This window comes from Herpailurus yagouaroundi, unplaced genomic scaffold, assembly GCF_014898765.1.
Source record: "Herpailurus yagouaroundi ecotype Mexico unplaced genomic scaffold, PumYag 160, whole genome shotgun sequence".
Taxonomy (NCBI): domain Eukaryota; kingdom Metazoa; phylum Chordata; class Mammalia; order Carnivora; family Felidae; genus Herpailurus; species Herpailurus yagouaroundi.
In genome coordinates this window covers 9,938,053-9,954,507 of record NW_024412401.1, presented here as the reverse complement: position 1 = coordinate 9,954,507, position 16,455 = coordinate 9,938,053, and the positions used below count along the sequence as shown (strand labels likewise).

The window sequence follows — 16,455 nt, the reverse complement described above, 5'->3', positions numbered from 1 at the left end:
ACAAATGGCCAACAGACACAAGAAAAGATGCTCAAAATCACTCATCATCAGGAAAATGCAAATCAAAACCACAATGAGATATCATCTCATACGACCCAGAATGGCTGGTATCAAAAAGATAAGAAATAACAAGTGTTGGAGAGGATGTGGAGAATAGGGAACACTTGTGCACTGTTGGTGGCAATGTAAATTGGTGCCACCACTAGGGAAAACAGTATGTAGTTTCCTGAGAAAACTAAATATAGAAGTACCATACTACCCAGTAATTTCACTGCTAGGTGTCTACCTCATGAAAATGAAAACACTGATTAAGAAAGATAAATGCACTCCTACATTTATTGCATTATTTACAATAGACAAGAAAGGGAAGGAATTCAAGTGTCCATCAGTAGATGAATGGACACACACACACACACACACACACACACACACACACTCACACACACAATGGAACGCTTTACTTGGCCATAAAAAGAATGAGATCTTTCCATTTGCAACAACATGGATAGACCTAGAGAATAATTCTAAGTGAAATAATCAGAATGTCAATTACCATATGATTTCACTCATGTGAAATTTAAGGAAAAAAACAAAGAAAACAAAAGAGAAAAAAACAGACTCATATATACAGAACTGGTGGTTTCCAGAGGGGAGGTGCAGGGGGAGAGGGGGATGAAATAGATAAAGAGGATTAGGTGTACAATTATCAGGGTGCCTGGGTGGCTTAGTCAATTAAGCATCTGACTTCAGCTCAGGTCATGATCTCATGGTTCATGAGTTTGAGTCCACATCAGGCTCTCTGCTGTCAGCACAGGGCCTGCTTCAGATCCTCCGTCTCCCCCCCCATCCACCGCCCTTCTCTGCTCACACTCTCTCCCCCTCTCAAAAATAAATAAACATTTTAAAAAGAGTACACTTATGATGAAAACTAATATATAGAAATGTTGAATCATTATATTGTACACCTGAAACTAATATAACGTGGTATGTTAATTATATTTCAATTAAAAAATAACAAAACTGAAAAAAATACTTTTCCTCTGTACTTGCTAGTAAAGGCCACAGAAACAGTAATAGACTTTAGCATTTCACCTTAGAGCTCTATCAACTCTCCAGCTGTCTCCATGGTCTAGTCCTCTGGGAACTTGTTTGCTTCTCTCTTTTCTACAGGACATCAAGCAAGCCCATACAGATCATATCATGCTGACTGAACCCAGTGAGTAGGAAGTAGTAAAATTTCTAGCGAAATTTCCAGGGTATCGGTGGTCTGGTGCATGTTGAAGTATGTCTTACCCAATGGTAAGTATGTTTCTGTATTTGGCACCCACTACCTCTAAAAGATGGACTTCTGAATTTTAGTTGCAATAGATACCTGATTTGAGCATCTTACTTCAACCTATTCACCAAATAACCCAGTAAATGGTGTGCTTGAGTTCTAGATCAAAAGGAAGTTCTGCAACAGATCCACTCTTCTATTCAACCTGTCTTATCATTTGGGTCACATGACTCAGTATATTCAACAGTGCTTGAAGTGTCTATGGCAGTTGGTGATCCTAAGGGAAAGCTTTGGTTGACTTCTATACATAAATCATAGGATACCCTTCTTGGACTTTGGAGAAAAGCTATGCTTCTGTGCAGATAATCATTTGCATTTGACAAACAGCTTCTGCCTTGTAACTGGGTCCTACTAGAGCCCTAACACTTAATACTGGCCATTAAATAAACATGTGACCTGAAATACTCATATGAACTGAGTGTTGTGTGACCCACAAAATCCTCTATAGCAGTATTTTAGTCAAGTGGAAGTGATACATAGGTTTTTCTCCCCAAGTTTTGAAGTCACAAACCAGTTACATGAAAAGTGGCTCAAATTTCCATGGCTCAGACCCCTGCCACATTTCCTCCTTTCTCTCTAATGTGAAGTTGTCTATGACACCAGAATAAAGAAGAACAATTTGGTCCTTGTTCACAGATAATTCTACACACGATTCTGGCACTATCTAAAATGAACAGCTGCAGTACTACAGGTGTGGCCCTGAAGGAGAGCAATGAAGAAAATCTTTCCAATGGGAAGAACTTCAAGCTGTGGACTTGATTGTTCATTTTGCCTGGAAGAGAAGAATAGATGGATGGAAGCACATATCTAAAAATGAGTCATGAGCAGTGGCTCACAGTTTGGCTCTCTGGCCAGAAGAAACATAGCTGGGAGAAACATGAAAAAAACACAATCTAGGGAAGAGATATGTGGAAAGACCTCTCCCAGTGGGCACAGATATGAGAATCTCTTTGTCCCATAAAAATGCTGTCCCAAACAGCAATCTTAGAAGAGGAAGATCTTAATAATCATTTGCACAAAGTGACCCATTCTTTCCCCCATTCTTTTATCTCTGTAATTGCTCAACTGGCTCATGAAGACAATGATCATGGAAGCAGAGATGGAACTTGTGTATGGGCTCAGCAACACGGATTTCCACTCACCCAGGCCAATTTGGCTAGAGCCACTGCTGAGTACCCAACCTGCCAAGAGCAAACATCAACACTGAGCCCCTAAAATGGCACCCTTTCCTGGGGGGAACCAGCCAACCACCTGGTATCAGGTTGATTACACTGGATCACTTCCATCATTGAAGGAGAAGCTCTTTGTTCTCACTGGAAAAGACATTTATGCTGGATATGGTTTTGTCTTTCCTACTCTCAGTTTCGGCTAAAACTACCATCTGTGGGCTTACCGAATGCTTTATTCACCTTCACAGTATTCCATACAACATTGCTTCTGACAAAGAAATTCACTTTATAGCAAATGAAGTACAACATTTGTCTCATGCTCATGGACTTCTTTCTCTGGTATCATCATGTTTCCCTCATCCTGAAACAGCTGGCTTAATAAAATTATGGAATGGCCTTTGGAAGACTCAGTTATGGCACCAGCTGGTGACAGCACTTTATGGGGCCGGAATAATGTCCTCCTAGATGTAAGATATGCTTTGAATCAGCTGTAAATATGTAGTGATGCTTTTCCTATAACCAGAATTCATGAGTCTAGGAATCACAAGATATACAAAGAAATGGCTCTTCTCATATTAATGCTAATGATTCACTAGCAATGTTTTTGTTTCCTTTCTCTACAACTTTTGGCATTTTTGCCTTAGAAGTCTTCATTCCCAGAGGAAAAGTGATTCCACCAAACAATACAACATTGTCCTGGAACCTGAGATTACCATTGGCTACTTGGGACACCTCTTGACACAAATAATAGGAAAGAAGCAGGGGGAGTATTTTTAGCATGGAAGAGATCCATGAGAGTGTTACTTCATCTTCCCACATTTTATGGTAAAAGTTAGTAAGAAGTTAACAGCTACTCAACAAAAGCAGGACTGTAACAGCACAGATTCCTTAGGAATGAAGATTTGAGCCACCCCACTAAGTAAGGAACCACAATGAACTCAGACACTGGCTGGGAGCAAAAAATATGAAATGGGGAGTGGGAAAAGTTAAGCTATCAATACCGTCTATGATCCCATCATTAGTTACAAATATGAAGGCACTAGTGGATAGGAGCATTCATTTGTCCCTTGTTTCTAAGTGTGGGCATTCACACACCAATTTTTCCTCTCTCCCATTTCTCTACTCTAGTAAGATCTATTAATAGTGATCAGCTATAGCTCAGAATTATTATCCTTGCTTTACTGAAAGAGAACAAATGACCACGAGTTTAATTAACCTGCCTATTTAGCTAAATCCGTCCTAAGTCTCCCCAACTCCAGCGTAAACGCTCCTTTCAGGAAGACATGCCAATGTGCACTTTCTGGAAAATATGTTTATCTCCAGGGTTCTTCGTGTCCTTTTTAAGCCCTTCTCTTTTTTCTTAGGCCAACTGACCAACTGTATACCAACTGACCTCCTGCTAACCTCTATACTTCTTCACTCCCTATAAATCATACACTATTCTGTCTCTTCCTTTTGCATCTACTCCTGAGACTTTCGAGGAACAAAACTACAATGTGTTTCACTGACAAATAATGGTTGAGTGTTTTCATTGTCATCATCTTAGAATTTAAAATCATTTATTCAACAAACATTAACCATTGTTCTGGCTTTCTTTATGACTGCGTTCCAACATGGAAGCAGTGCTTGAAAAACTCATCAAGCAGGCCTCTAAATGGTCATTTCTACATGGTGTTTTCATTGTGTACAGGACACATTTTTATACAAGGCACACATTCCACTCTTGGACAGTTGCCAACTGCCAAACAGTCCTTCCTTATGTTCCTCTGAATTCTCTCTCCATGTAACTTTCATTTTCCATGCTCTCTACACTCTACAGAATAACCCCAATCCACTTTGGTCATATGCTAGCTCTTTAAATATTGTCATGTGTCCTATTTCTAACATTTTCTCATAAAACAGTACTACCACCACCACCATCACCACTTAGCCTTTTATACCTCTCTGTTTTATTCCAGGTTTTAGAATCACTCTTGGTGTACAGCATTCAGAACCAATCATATGACTTCCACCAACATCTGACCAACTGATATTCCAGCCTCCGTGGTACTATCACCTCCCTCATTCCACATACTTTATTCCTATTCACGTAATCTAATTTCAATTGACTTTTAGAACAGGCATGTTACACGGTAATCTCATGGTAAATTTACCAATCAATAGATAACATTACTTTTTTTTCTCCTAAGAAGGTGTTGTAAATCCAGGTCTCTCTTCCTTTGTTGGGTTTTTGTTTGGTTGGGTTTTTGTTGTTGTTGTTGTTGTTGTTGTTGTTTTTGTCCTAACATCTTGAACATTATTATCAGTTCACTGGAATGGAAGTTAGAGGGTGAGAATCAATAATTTAAAACTTAATTCTGTCCTCCAAAAGATTAGCTGCCCTTCCTAAATAGGTGTTGCCCATGAATAAGATAACAATGAATTTTATACCTTTATTCCTTCATCTAACTGGTTGACAAAAAATTTATAAAAGGTCAAGGACAGGAATCTAAAACACTTCCTGCTTGACATGGATTTTCTTAAATTTTTTTTTCAACGTTTTTTATTTATTTTGGGACAGAGAGAGACAGAGCATGAACGGGGGAGGGGCAGAGAGAGAGGGAGACACAGAATCGGAAACAGGCTCCAGGCTCCGAGCCATCAGCCCAGAGCCTGACGCGGGGCTCGAACTCACGGACCGCGAGATCGTGACCTGGCTGAAGTCGGACGCTTAACCGACTGTGCCACCCAGGCGCCCCGACATGGATTTTCTAATCAACGTTTTTTGGTATGCTTGTTCAACTTTCTATACGTTTCCTTCCATTTATATCAATGTCTAGCCTATTTTTTTAGTCTATTTTTCTTGAATGAATTTATCACTAAAATGGAGTTTAATAAACATTTGATATTTTAAATTTTTTTTAACGTTTATTTATTTTTGAGACAGAGAGAGACAGAGCATGAACAGGGGAGGGGCAGAGAGAGAGGGAGACACAGAATCTGAAACAGGATCCAGGCTCTGAGCTGTCAGCACAGAGCCCGACGCGGGGCTCGAACTCACAACCGTGAGATCATGACCCGAGCCGAAGTTGGACGCTTAACCGACCGAGCCACCCAGGCGCCCTAAACATTCGATATTTTAAAGCAACTTTTTGACACAGGTGTTTTGATAAGGCCACATCTGTGCACCCATTTTAAAACTATGAGCATCCTCTTAAAACTAGATAATGGGGCCATTATGACATAGAGGATACTGTGACAGTCTAAAGAAATTACACCATAAGTTTTTTAATTGCCGAATTAGCAAAAGTAAAAAAACAGACATCTTCATAGTTCTCTTCTCTGTCATCCTGTCTTCCTTGAATTCCCCATCACTAGTGTAGAGCTCAGAAAGGGGAAATAGTAATGAATTTCTCTCATTCCAATACTTAGCAAGCAAAAACTAAAAAAAAAAAAAAAAGAAAAAAGTACTTTAATGTTTGGCACAGCTGCTCTGAAATGTTATACCAGAACAGCTTCAATTTGGAGGGAACTATGCCAAATAACTATGGGCCTCGCTTTGCAGTGCAGGCATCCATAACAGGATTATTGGAGGTATGTGGGGAGGGAGAAGAAAGGATCTGAGCAAGAACTTTTCCTGTTAGCCTTGATCTAAAGGACGAGTGTCTACACTGAAGAATCACGGTGCCCAGAGGATAGCTTTATCTTTATGAAGCTAATGATGCACTTCATCTCATTTCGTGAATGGGAGAACAATTCTTTTCACAGTGGTAAATAATAAGGTTCTTTATGCCAAGTGTCTCTTGCATTCTGAAGGCTTTTTAATTTCAAAGAAAAACAAATGTCTAAGGAAACCATGTTTAAAAAAATAAAGAGTTGAATGAGGAGGCCACTTCATAGTTTTCTTAGTTCTAAGTTCACAGTGAGGAATTCCTAGAAAGGACAGTCTTAAAATCCCCAAAGCTTTTTGTTTCAGCAGGAATTGCAGCGAAAAAAATAAACCATTTGACTCACATGCTCTTCAATTGTCCCCTCAACTCTAAACCATTTTCATAGAATAGCCAGATGAGACCTTACACCAGGAGGCCTATGCACGGACTCAGAGAAATTCCAAAAGTTCAACCCTGGGATTGGGGTCAGGAAATAGCTCCGATCCAGAGGCCATGAGGAAGCTAGGGTAACTTCCACACACTCCATTCAAGGGAACAAAAGCTTCTCTTTGCCCTCTTCTTTCACTAGACACCTGAAAGCAGTTTACCTCTCAAAAAAATTACACTTCCGTAAACACATTACATAGAAATAGATGTCCTCTTCCTAATTAGTGGCTTAGGAGTTTAGACCTCAAGCAGCATCCATGGGCATAAACCTCACAATTACGCAGACCAACATTGTCAAATAGCACCAACACTGCATAATTGGTTGTCTTTGTACACATGGATAATAGAGACTATGAGCAACTTGAGGTGAGGCCTTGTTAACCTCTTGTATTGTATTAACCACTTTATCTCCTGTGTCTAACACAGTGACTGGCACAAAGTAGGAGTTTAATAAACAGCTGTTGAATAAGCACATTTCTAAGCTAATACTTCCTTTTTAGGTTTAATTCAGTCACAGAAAGCTATTATTTGAGCACCTGCTGTATACCAGATACTATACAAAGCTGTGAGGAGACACACATGAGTCTAAGTTCCTCAGAACTTAGAGTCTAATTGAAATTGGTGAAGTAAATTCTACTGCTGACGATTGGCACTATTATGGTAATCTTGGGGATGGACAACACTACTGCTGAGCCTCAAGTCCCTCACATTCAATTTCATGTTGCAGAAAATGGGACCTACTCTATAAGCTTATTTAGTTCTAGAAGTATTGTAAAGGGTATGAAATATGTAAAGCATTATGTAAATTAACTTAAGTTTTAAGATTATAACATTATTTTTTAATTTGCATATGGCCCAAAATGGATGTTCTCCCCAGTTCAAAAGCAATTCATCTTCTCAAATGGATACAGGCATATCATTATGTAAACCACACAAAGAATCCAATGTCTCTGGCACTGTTATATTATTAAGCCAGATCAAACAAACAAACAAACAAAAAAGCCAGATCTCTATTGTATAACGTAACTTCCTTGAGAGCACAATATTTTACATTTGGTACCCTCTATAGGATCTAGTGCTTTTCCAAAAAAAATAGCATTTGGAAGTGAATTAATGCAATGGAAACAATTTAAGAATCAGCAAGGATTCTATACTGAATGGTGAATGGCATTTAGAGATTCAAGAACCCTGTTAAATTATATGCAAAACTGTGCGTAGGCCATATATAGAGTTCTTTAGATTTACCAGAGTCTCGGGGCGCCTGGGTGGTTCAGTCAGTTGAGTGTCCGACTTTGGCTCAGGTCATGATCTCGTGGTCTGTGAGTTCAAGCCCCACATCAGGCTCTGTGCTGACAACTCAGAGCCTGGAGCCTGTTTCGGATTCTGTGTCTCCCTCTCTCTCTCTGCCCCTCCCCTGTTCATGCTCTGTCTCTGTCTCAAAAATAAATAAAACATTAAAAAAAAAAAAAGATTTACCAGCGTCTCAGAGAGATCTATTATCCAAAATGGTTCCTTCACTCAGTATATATTAATTGAATATCAACTACTTGCCAGGCACTGCATTTTGGCTTAGGCTTAGAATCTGAAACTTTTTAATAAATAATGAATATTGATTACAACAAGTCTTTCCAAGATCTGCTTTCTTATAGTCACACCACTAAAAATAATGCATACTCTATCAAATATATCTACATCCTATACCAAGATGAGATACTACACATTTAATATATTTTCTGATAAAATATATATGCATATATATACACATACACACTGATATAATCTAAGAAAGTTTTAGTGAATCGTGTTACTCAAACTGTTTAACCTATTTCTAACTCATCAACTATCCTTTACCACAGCTGGGTTTTCATTTATTCCTAACAACAACAATGAAGCTACTGTCCGTAAAAAAAAAAAAAAAAAAAAAAAAAATGATGACATATAAAGAAAACTTCATAAAATTGTTTTATAAGTAGTTTTCTCAGGGACATTCCACCTACTAAAATAAATAGCTTTTGTATGCTCCAGATGGAGAACAAAAAGTGTTATTAAAATCTCAAAGAATCCTCTAAAACTTAATAATATTTCCCCTTTGGAAATTTTATATCTCGCCTCAGTACATTAAGCATCATCTACCTACCATCAGTCAATATTTATCTGAGCAGCTATTTAAATTATCTGAATAAGAATATTTTTACCTTTGAGAATGGCTGCCATATTGTCACCAACATATGGAAAGGAGTATTTCTCCAGATTTAAAAAAAAAAAAAGATTAAAATCCTCACCAACAGCAGATGTTCACTTTATAACATGAAAGTTGTAGCATGATCCAAAACGATCATTTCAAAACAAGGTTAGCTTATCTTCTCAGGAAACCATTTGTTTCTAACTTTTACACTTTACCAGAACTTAGATGCAATTAGTGATAGTGGCCAGGAGATGGTGCAGTCGCATTTCCTAAAATTTAGTTCACAGGCTTTGTGTGATTTACAAAGTTCGCTTTAAAGAGAAATGTTTTTATTAATGGCACTTGTTATCACAAATGGCACAAATGAATGAAAATAAAACATACAGAAAAAAAATAAGGAATTTAAATTTCTCAAAAGTTTTACTTATTACTAACCACTTAAATGTGAATAAAATTCTTTAAAATACTTTAAATAAGTTTTTTCTCTCCTGTGTACAAGGAACAGAAGGGAAGAAAAAGTTCAAAGTAATAGTTATTTGGAATTACCTCAACTTTTCAATTCTTCCTGTTAGTTCATTTTATATACTGGGTTACTTTAACCCTTATAAACATTTTACAACTATAAACTCCATTTTTCAATAAAATAAAAACAAGTATAGTTTTAAAACAGGAATTCTTACAACTGATATTTTAGGGAGAAAATTCATTAAAGTAAAAATATTTCCTGAAATGGCTTTATTCAAGGCACGTATAATGTTTAAATGCTTCTTTCACTTAATAAATGCTAAAGAAAAGTCTTTAGATCTCAAATCTATCATATTGGTTGTAAAAAGAAATATAAGGCCTAGTCATCCACTCACATACATAATGTACACATTAATAGCTGCGGATGTGAGGGTTGTGTTGCATGCTTCTAGAAATGTTCCAGAAAGAGAGAATAGGCAGAAATATTACAGATTGTCCTGATTTGGCCTGGAATACAATCTGCCACCAGTTATGGAGTCTTTGCTAGGAAGGTAGGAAGAATCCCTAATCATTCCTGAAAATGCATAATCCAAAGCTGGCCGAAAAGGCAGTGCTGGTACCAACCCCGGAGTTAGGTAAGGAGACATAAAACCAGATAGCCCTCTTCCTGGAGAGGAATATGCCAGCCGTAACGGATTGATACCTAGTCTGGGGTTTAAGCTGTAGAGATGTGAATCACCTCCATAAGAGGCAGACGTAGTCTGAAGAGGAGAGAAAGCTGATTTATTCCCTAGAGTTCCAAAACCAATTCCACCTAAACTAAAATTTGAAGCTCTCTGAAAAGCTGTATTTGCCAATTCTCCTGAGCTTGCTAGGTCCCTGGTGTCTGGTCTGTGCTCCTTCCCATTTAGGACCTGTTCAATGGCTTGGACCACATCCCCTTTGCAGAACTGCAGAATGCCTTCTAGTCGGCTACGCCTATAACTTGGGAAAATCCTGGTAAGGATATCAAGAGGGTCTCTTGGTCTTGAGGACAGTGTGGGAAGGCTGGCTCTGGTAGCAGTGAAGTCTTTGGCCCACTCACTTTCATTTCCTGATTCCAAATCAGATGATGACAGGGACCTGGGACTCTCTTCCCCTCCTGATAACTCCCCAGGGTGAGGAGGCTGAATGCTATCATCCTTGATTGAGTTTTCTGAAATAGACGGCCTGATGTTTTGTTTTCCAATGACACCATTAGGCTTAGGAGAGGATCCCAGAGTACGTTGATGGGATTTGGAGACTGGCTCTTCTTGTCCACTCTGGCATGATTCGTATTTACTCTCTTTTAGTTCTGGGGGAGAGAAAAAAAAAAAAAAAGGAATCAAATAAAGGAAAATTTCCCCAAAAATAGTACTACCTACTCAAAAATAATGCTGGATAAGATAATTCATTTACTCATAGCATATTAGTAATATTTATTTACTGCAAGAAATTTTAATGAACAAGAAGTTTAAAAAGTCATTCAGAAATGCAGTTATTGGAACAATGGGGAAATGCTATTTATTATGTCATTTCAGGGTCACAAAATTATATATTCAAATGCTGTAGTTAATTTAGGGATCAGAAGATACAAGTCTATTATTACCCCAACTATTAGCATAAGATCAATATCTCACAGTATTTGCACTACTTGGTGATTGTCACCCAAATTTCATTGTTATCCCAGTGAGCTATTTTTTCAAAATGACACTATGCAAAAAAGAACTAAATAAAATGATTGTTTAGATAAGAAAACAAAGGAAAGAACAATCTCACTATGACAATGAATATTTAATACCTAATACTAAATTTCAACAATATTTTTTTAATGCTCACATTTCAGGTTTCAATTAAGTTACCCGAATAATGTGAAAAACAACAAAATTCTTCATTTCACTTCAAATCTAAACCAATAATGAGCACTGCTGTACCAATCTGAAATCATACCAGAGTGCACGTATTTCATTTTATAGGAGAGATAATAGACACCTGGTATTTTTTAATGCTCTGAAATGTGGACTTTCTTTTTCAATCCCTAGGAAATATTTTTTTAAGTGTACAGTCAAATTGTTTCTAATTTTTTTTAAGTTTATTTATTTTTGAGAGAGATAAAGACCAAGTGCGAGCGAGGGAGGGGCAGAGAGAGAGGGAGACACAGAATCGGAAGCAGGCTCCAGGCTCTGAGCCATCAGCACAGAGCCCGACACGGGGCTAGAACTCACGAACCATGAGATCATGACCTGAGCCAAAGTCGGACGCTCAACCTACTGAGCCACCCAGGTGCCCCCAATCAAATTGTTTCTAAAAGAAAATTATAAACTGCACTATTGCACTATTGTAATCTGTACATATCTTCAAAGTGTCAATATATTAGTTATTTGCTTCAAATCACAACTCCCTTCCAACATTAAGGTAAGTTTTCTAAAAATATTTTTATACAAAAATCTGATTTTATGCCTCAACATGTTGAACATATTAATATTAATAACAGTAATATTTTAATGCCCTTTTATATAGCTTATGCCAGGAAAATAATAATAATGTATACATTCACTAAACAACTTTTAATTTGGTTTACATTTCCTCTTATCTTATACTTGATCTCTATTTCCATTAGAAAGAGTAAACTGTCAAGTGGGGTACTCAGAGTCTATGACTCACTAAATATGCCCTCCGAACATGTAAGGTGTCAAAATTTCATATCTACAGCAATTTATGCACAAAATAATTTTTGTTAGTATGCTGCCCTCACAGAGTACAAAATAATGTAATAAAATACTGATTGCATAAGACTATACAGAAAATAAGATATCTTTAAGATATGTGATACCATTTACATCATCTCTCTGTTCTCTCAACTCCTATACCTGGTTTTACCTCTTTACTTTTATCATTGTATAGTTTGTCTTGTATTGTAGGTTTGGGGTATATATAGTCTTCCTTCTTTTGTATGTAAGTTTTTTGTGTGTAGGAAAATCTTATTCACCTCTGAATCACTCATTGGTTTTTGTCTAATGAGTAAATTAAATAGAATATTGCAGTTTATGGATATTGGATAACATGAGGCAGTCAGTTTAGAATGGCTTATAGGGATGGCTTTTCAAAAGAGGAGGTCAACTGAGGCAAAGAATAAAATAAAATACTTGACCCTAGAAAACAGAACACTTTGCTCTCTCGCCCCCAAAAAACATATAAATCAATGTCTAGCAGAGATTTAGCAGCCAGATATCATTGTTCATTTAGTTTACAGAATTTTAACTTTTACTTTTTTTATAGCAGTTACTATATGTTTAATGAGTTTGTTTTTGGCACTCTTGATTTTTCATAAGAAATAGTCTATTTAGTCCACTGAAATAAACTAGAATATGGGCAAAACACTGGCATAGGTGAACACAAAATCAAATATGCCATATTTAAACACAGAGATAGTCTTTTTCAAAAGTACATCCTGTGATCCAAGATCTGCAATATTCACAATTCAAGGAAGTTTTCCAATTAACAATTTACTTTTCATTATCACATAATTTCATATGACACAACTTGTCTTGAATATATACAAAAATACTGAAATGACATTTTCACTGCTTAGTGTTAGGGCTGGGAAATTCACTAAAATACAGTGAGATTTACATCAGCAGGAAAACTTTAACTCTAATTTTAAAAATACAGATATCTTTTTTTACCTAATGCAGAGGATGTAGGTGTTTTGCAGTCAATAAATAAGAGAAAAAAATTAAAACTCCTTGGAAAAGAAATTCCTAATATTGGACTTCTCCCTAATGGTTTCCCAAATCTGGGAAACTTAAATTTCTCTCCTGTAGGAAAGAGTTGAAACTTCAAATATTACAGCTAGAATTTCTACACTTTTGGAGGCTGACAAACAGTTGGAGGAGGTGATTAAAATTTTTAAGGTAAGGGAAGAAGGTTAAAAGGGGTTTGGTAGATTTCTCCACTTCTAGCTGGCACCAAAGCTTTGCCCCAGAGATGAGGAACTGTATTCCCAACAATCAGTGAATTTCCCAGCACCACTGGAAGATTAACTCTGGTTTTAAAACTGAAAGGAGTATAGAGCACTACGCTTTCACCCCATGCCCGCTTAAAGTTCTAACTCACGCAAAGTTAAGAGCAACTTGGGTGCAAACTCCATTCCCAGCATGAGTTGCTCATCTAATCACTCACGCTTCCCTTTTACAGGATCTTCTCCTATCCGCTAAGAGTACAAAACGCCCTTCCAAGGTGATGCGTCTCTAGCACCCTCATTAACGTTTATATTACAGTGCAGTTTCCGAGAACTTAAATGAATGCTTCTTTTAAACAACTTTTCTCGCCCACCACGGAGGCATGGCTACTTCTTTCCAAGCGCTTTTCTCCAAAACAACCATTTTTCTTTGCAAAGAGTAGATGGAAAGACCAACTCACCTTGGTTTTCCTCCATATCATCTGGCTGGACAACTTGGAAAGCAGGGGTCGCCAGATCAGTGTGTCTCAGGGCACCCAGTCCCAGCGTCGTCACCGCCACACGGCCGCTCGAGGCCTGGGAATTCTCCGTTCGGCTACCGCCTCCGGGTGTCCGACCCCCGGGCCCGCAGGGCCCCGGGTACAGGAACCTCTGCAGCCCCCGGGCCTCGCTCTCCTCCTGGGCCTGCTGCCGGCGCAGCGCCACCTGGGCGGCCATGACGCGCTGGCGCTCGGCTATCAGGGTGCACTTGGCACACGCGCAGTCCCGCCAGCGGCAGAAGCGTTTGTGGCCCTTGAGTGCCGACACGACGCCGTGGTTGCGACAACGGGCGCACTTGGGTGTCCGCGGATAGCCGCAGCCCACGGCGCCCACCCCTCTCTCCAGTCCGGGAGCCGGCGCGCAGCCCCCGCTTCCCGCGGCGGCTGCGGCTGCCCGCAGAAAGAGGCTGGGCGGCCGCAGGAAAGTTGGAGGAACCGGTATCCCCGGGGGCACTGGCAACGCCGGAGACGGGGGCGGAGGGGCGGCCGCCACCAGCCCCGGGGCCAGGTGGGGTCGGCCGCTGCCGCTGCGGTCTCTGCTGCCACACTGTGACTGCTCCATTCTTGAGAAGTGCCTGGCGAGCAAAGTGCGCCGTCCACAGCCAACCCTGCCCGGCAGCGGGGTGCGGCAGGACCGGCCGCGGTCCCGCTGCCTCCCACCCACACACGGGCAAAGTTTGACGCAACTCCGGCCGGGGGCTGGGGACGCTAAGAGGCGCAGATGCCCAGTAAGCCTCTTAAGAGTCCCGGGGCGCTAAGTTAATGCCCCTGTGCTCCGCGCGCCCTCTGCGCGGGAGAAAGCAGGGCGGGAGACGCTTCCCCGCCCACCAGGTCGCCAGGCCGAGCGCTGAAGCCCTGGGAGGGAGGGCCGGGCGGAGAGTGGGGGCTGCCTGGGAGGAGGGACAGTGGGCGACGCAAGAAACTGTCCCGAAGGGCTGCAAAGGTGCCTTCCCCAGAGGAGCCCTTTTCTCCCACTTGCCTCCCCACCAATTGCTCAGCGTAGATTTTTATGACACCACCTTCCAGCCCTCTGCCATGCCTCTTTCTGCCCTTCTTAAATTTAAGCAAGGTTGAAGTTCTCCTTTCCTCAGTCCCACGCTTCTCCAAAGCAAGTTTGAGGATTTGGATGTGGACTTGTCTTTTCTCTTCCTTTCCAGGTGAAGTTTTCAGGATAGTAGTATGGCCAATGTTAGGGAGAAAACAGAGCTTGACAGATGGCAAATATTACCCACCTGAAAGATGCCTTATTTTATTTTTTTTAGTGTTGTTTTGTTTTGTTTTTGTTTTTTTGAGAGAGAGACAGAGCACAAGCAGGGGAGGGGCAGAGAGGGAGGGAGACATAGAATCTAAAACAGGTTCCAGGCTCTGAGTGGTCAGCACAGAACCGATGCAGGGCTTGAACCCATAAACCGTGAGATCATCACCCCAGCGAAAGTCCGATGCTTAACCCACTGCGCCACCCAGGTGCCCCAAAGATGCCTTATTTTAAACGGGTCTTACTTAGGACTGCATCAAAATAATGCATAAATAATGAAGGGAATCCACTCACATTCGGATTCTTCTCATTCATTTTATTTACAAATGTAAATCTGGATTACTCGTGTTACACGTGCTGCTGCCCAAAGAAGTCTATGCATTTCTTATGTGGAACTCGTTATAGGCAGCAACTGTGTTAAAGCCGCTTCAAAAATACTTCACATTTCTATTGTAAAGTATGGGGAAAGGTCATTTAGCATTTAAATATGCTATCATAATAAGGACTCTTAAAATATGCATTTATTAAATGCAGGAAAAGATCATACTGCTTTTAAACTGAAAGAGCATCTGAAGCAGAACATTCATGAGTGTTTGTTCTTAATGGAAAGGAGAGTCAGGGCTCTGTCAGTTCTTCAAAATAATATTCAGCTACCTTGACAGGCAATTCATACTCTAGCCCTAAGATGGCAAGTAACAATGACATTTTTAGCATCACAACCACTGACATCCAGGGCAGACACTGCTAATCAATCTGGGCTTTCTCCTGCCTGCCCACTTAATACCATCACCACCATCAACATCCTCCCATATTAATATCCTAACATTCTATCACAGAGATTTTCCACCCTTCCTAAGCACTGGAACTACCTAGGTAACTTTGAAAAGATATAGATGCTCCAATCCAAATATTCTGATTCTTTTGGCCTGAGTCTTCTAAACTCTCGAGGCGATGATTATATACAACCAAGGCTTAAAACTACCACTCTAAGAATTTCTAACCTTGCAGATTCTATACTCCTCAAATTTTCTCATAATCCTAGATCTTTGCTCAAGCCACTCCTATCTAATAGCTAGTTATTCCCTAACTATGGAACTCATATCCAACATTAGAGAAATGAGTTTTTAGTGCTACATGGGTCATTAAAATTCCCTTTTCCTATTATTTGTAGGACTTGGGTACATAAAGGAAAAGGATCAGCTTGGTGTAAGTACGTCTTTAGAATCTTTAAAGACTTGTTAATTATGCTTTTTAACAAAAAAAATTTAAGAGCCTCAGCAAGTACCAGTGTTTGCCTGAAATCTAACACTATTTTTCTGTTTATTTGATTATCAAAGTTACCTTCCAATCATGGCAAGTGATATTGGTTTTCATCCAAGGAAGTGAAAACAATTTTTAAGTAAATGTATTAAATAAAATGCATTTATTCAAATGATAAATAATCAGTGTGT

General features: G+C 39.6%; 1 protein-coding gene across 1 annotated transcript; it reads right to left on the bottom strand.

The window, feature by feature from the left end:
• Positions 1–8,662: 8,662 nt before the first annotated feature.
• DMRTA1 (DMRT like family A1) lies at positions 8,663–14,374 on the bottom strand. The gene is made up of 2 exons (XM_040481384.1): positions 13,672–14,374; positions 8,663–10,564 (listed from the first exon to the last, which is right to left on the bottom strand). Exons 1-2 carry the CDS (start codon positions 14,309–14,311, stop codon positions 9,717–9,719), a joined length of 1,488 nt encoding a protein of 495 aa, XP_040337318.1. The 5' UTR covers positions 14,312–14,374; the 3' UTR covers positions 8,663–9,716.
• Positions 14,375–16,455: the final 2,081 nt, after the last annotated feature.

What these genes read in the sequence shown, in the direction of transcription:
- DMRTA1 (XM_040481384.1), bottom strand. Translation starts at nt 14,311, where the DNA reads ATGGAGCAGTCACAGTGTGGCAGCAGAGACCGCAGCGGCAGCGGCCGA. An exon ending in TGATATGGAGGAAAACCAAG is followed by an intron (nt 10,565 to 13,671) that starts GTGAGTTGGTCT and finishes TCTCTCCCCCAG; the next exon opens with AACTAAAAGAGAGTAAATAC.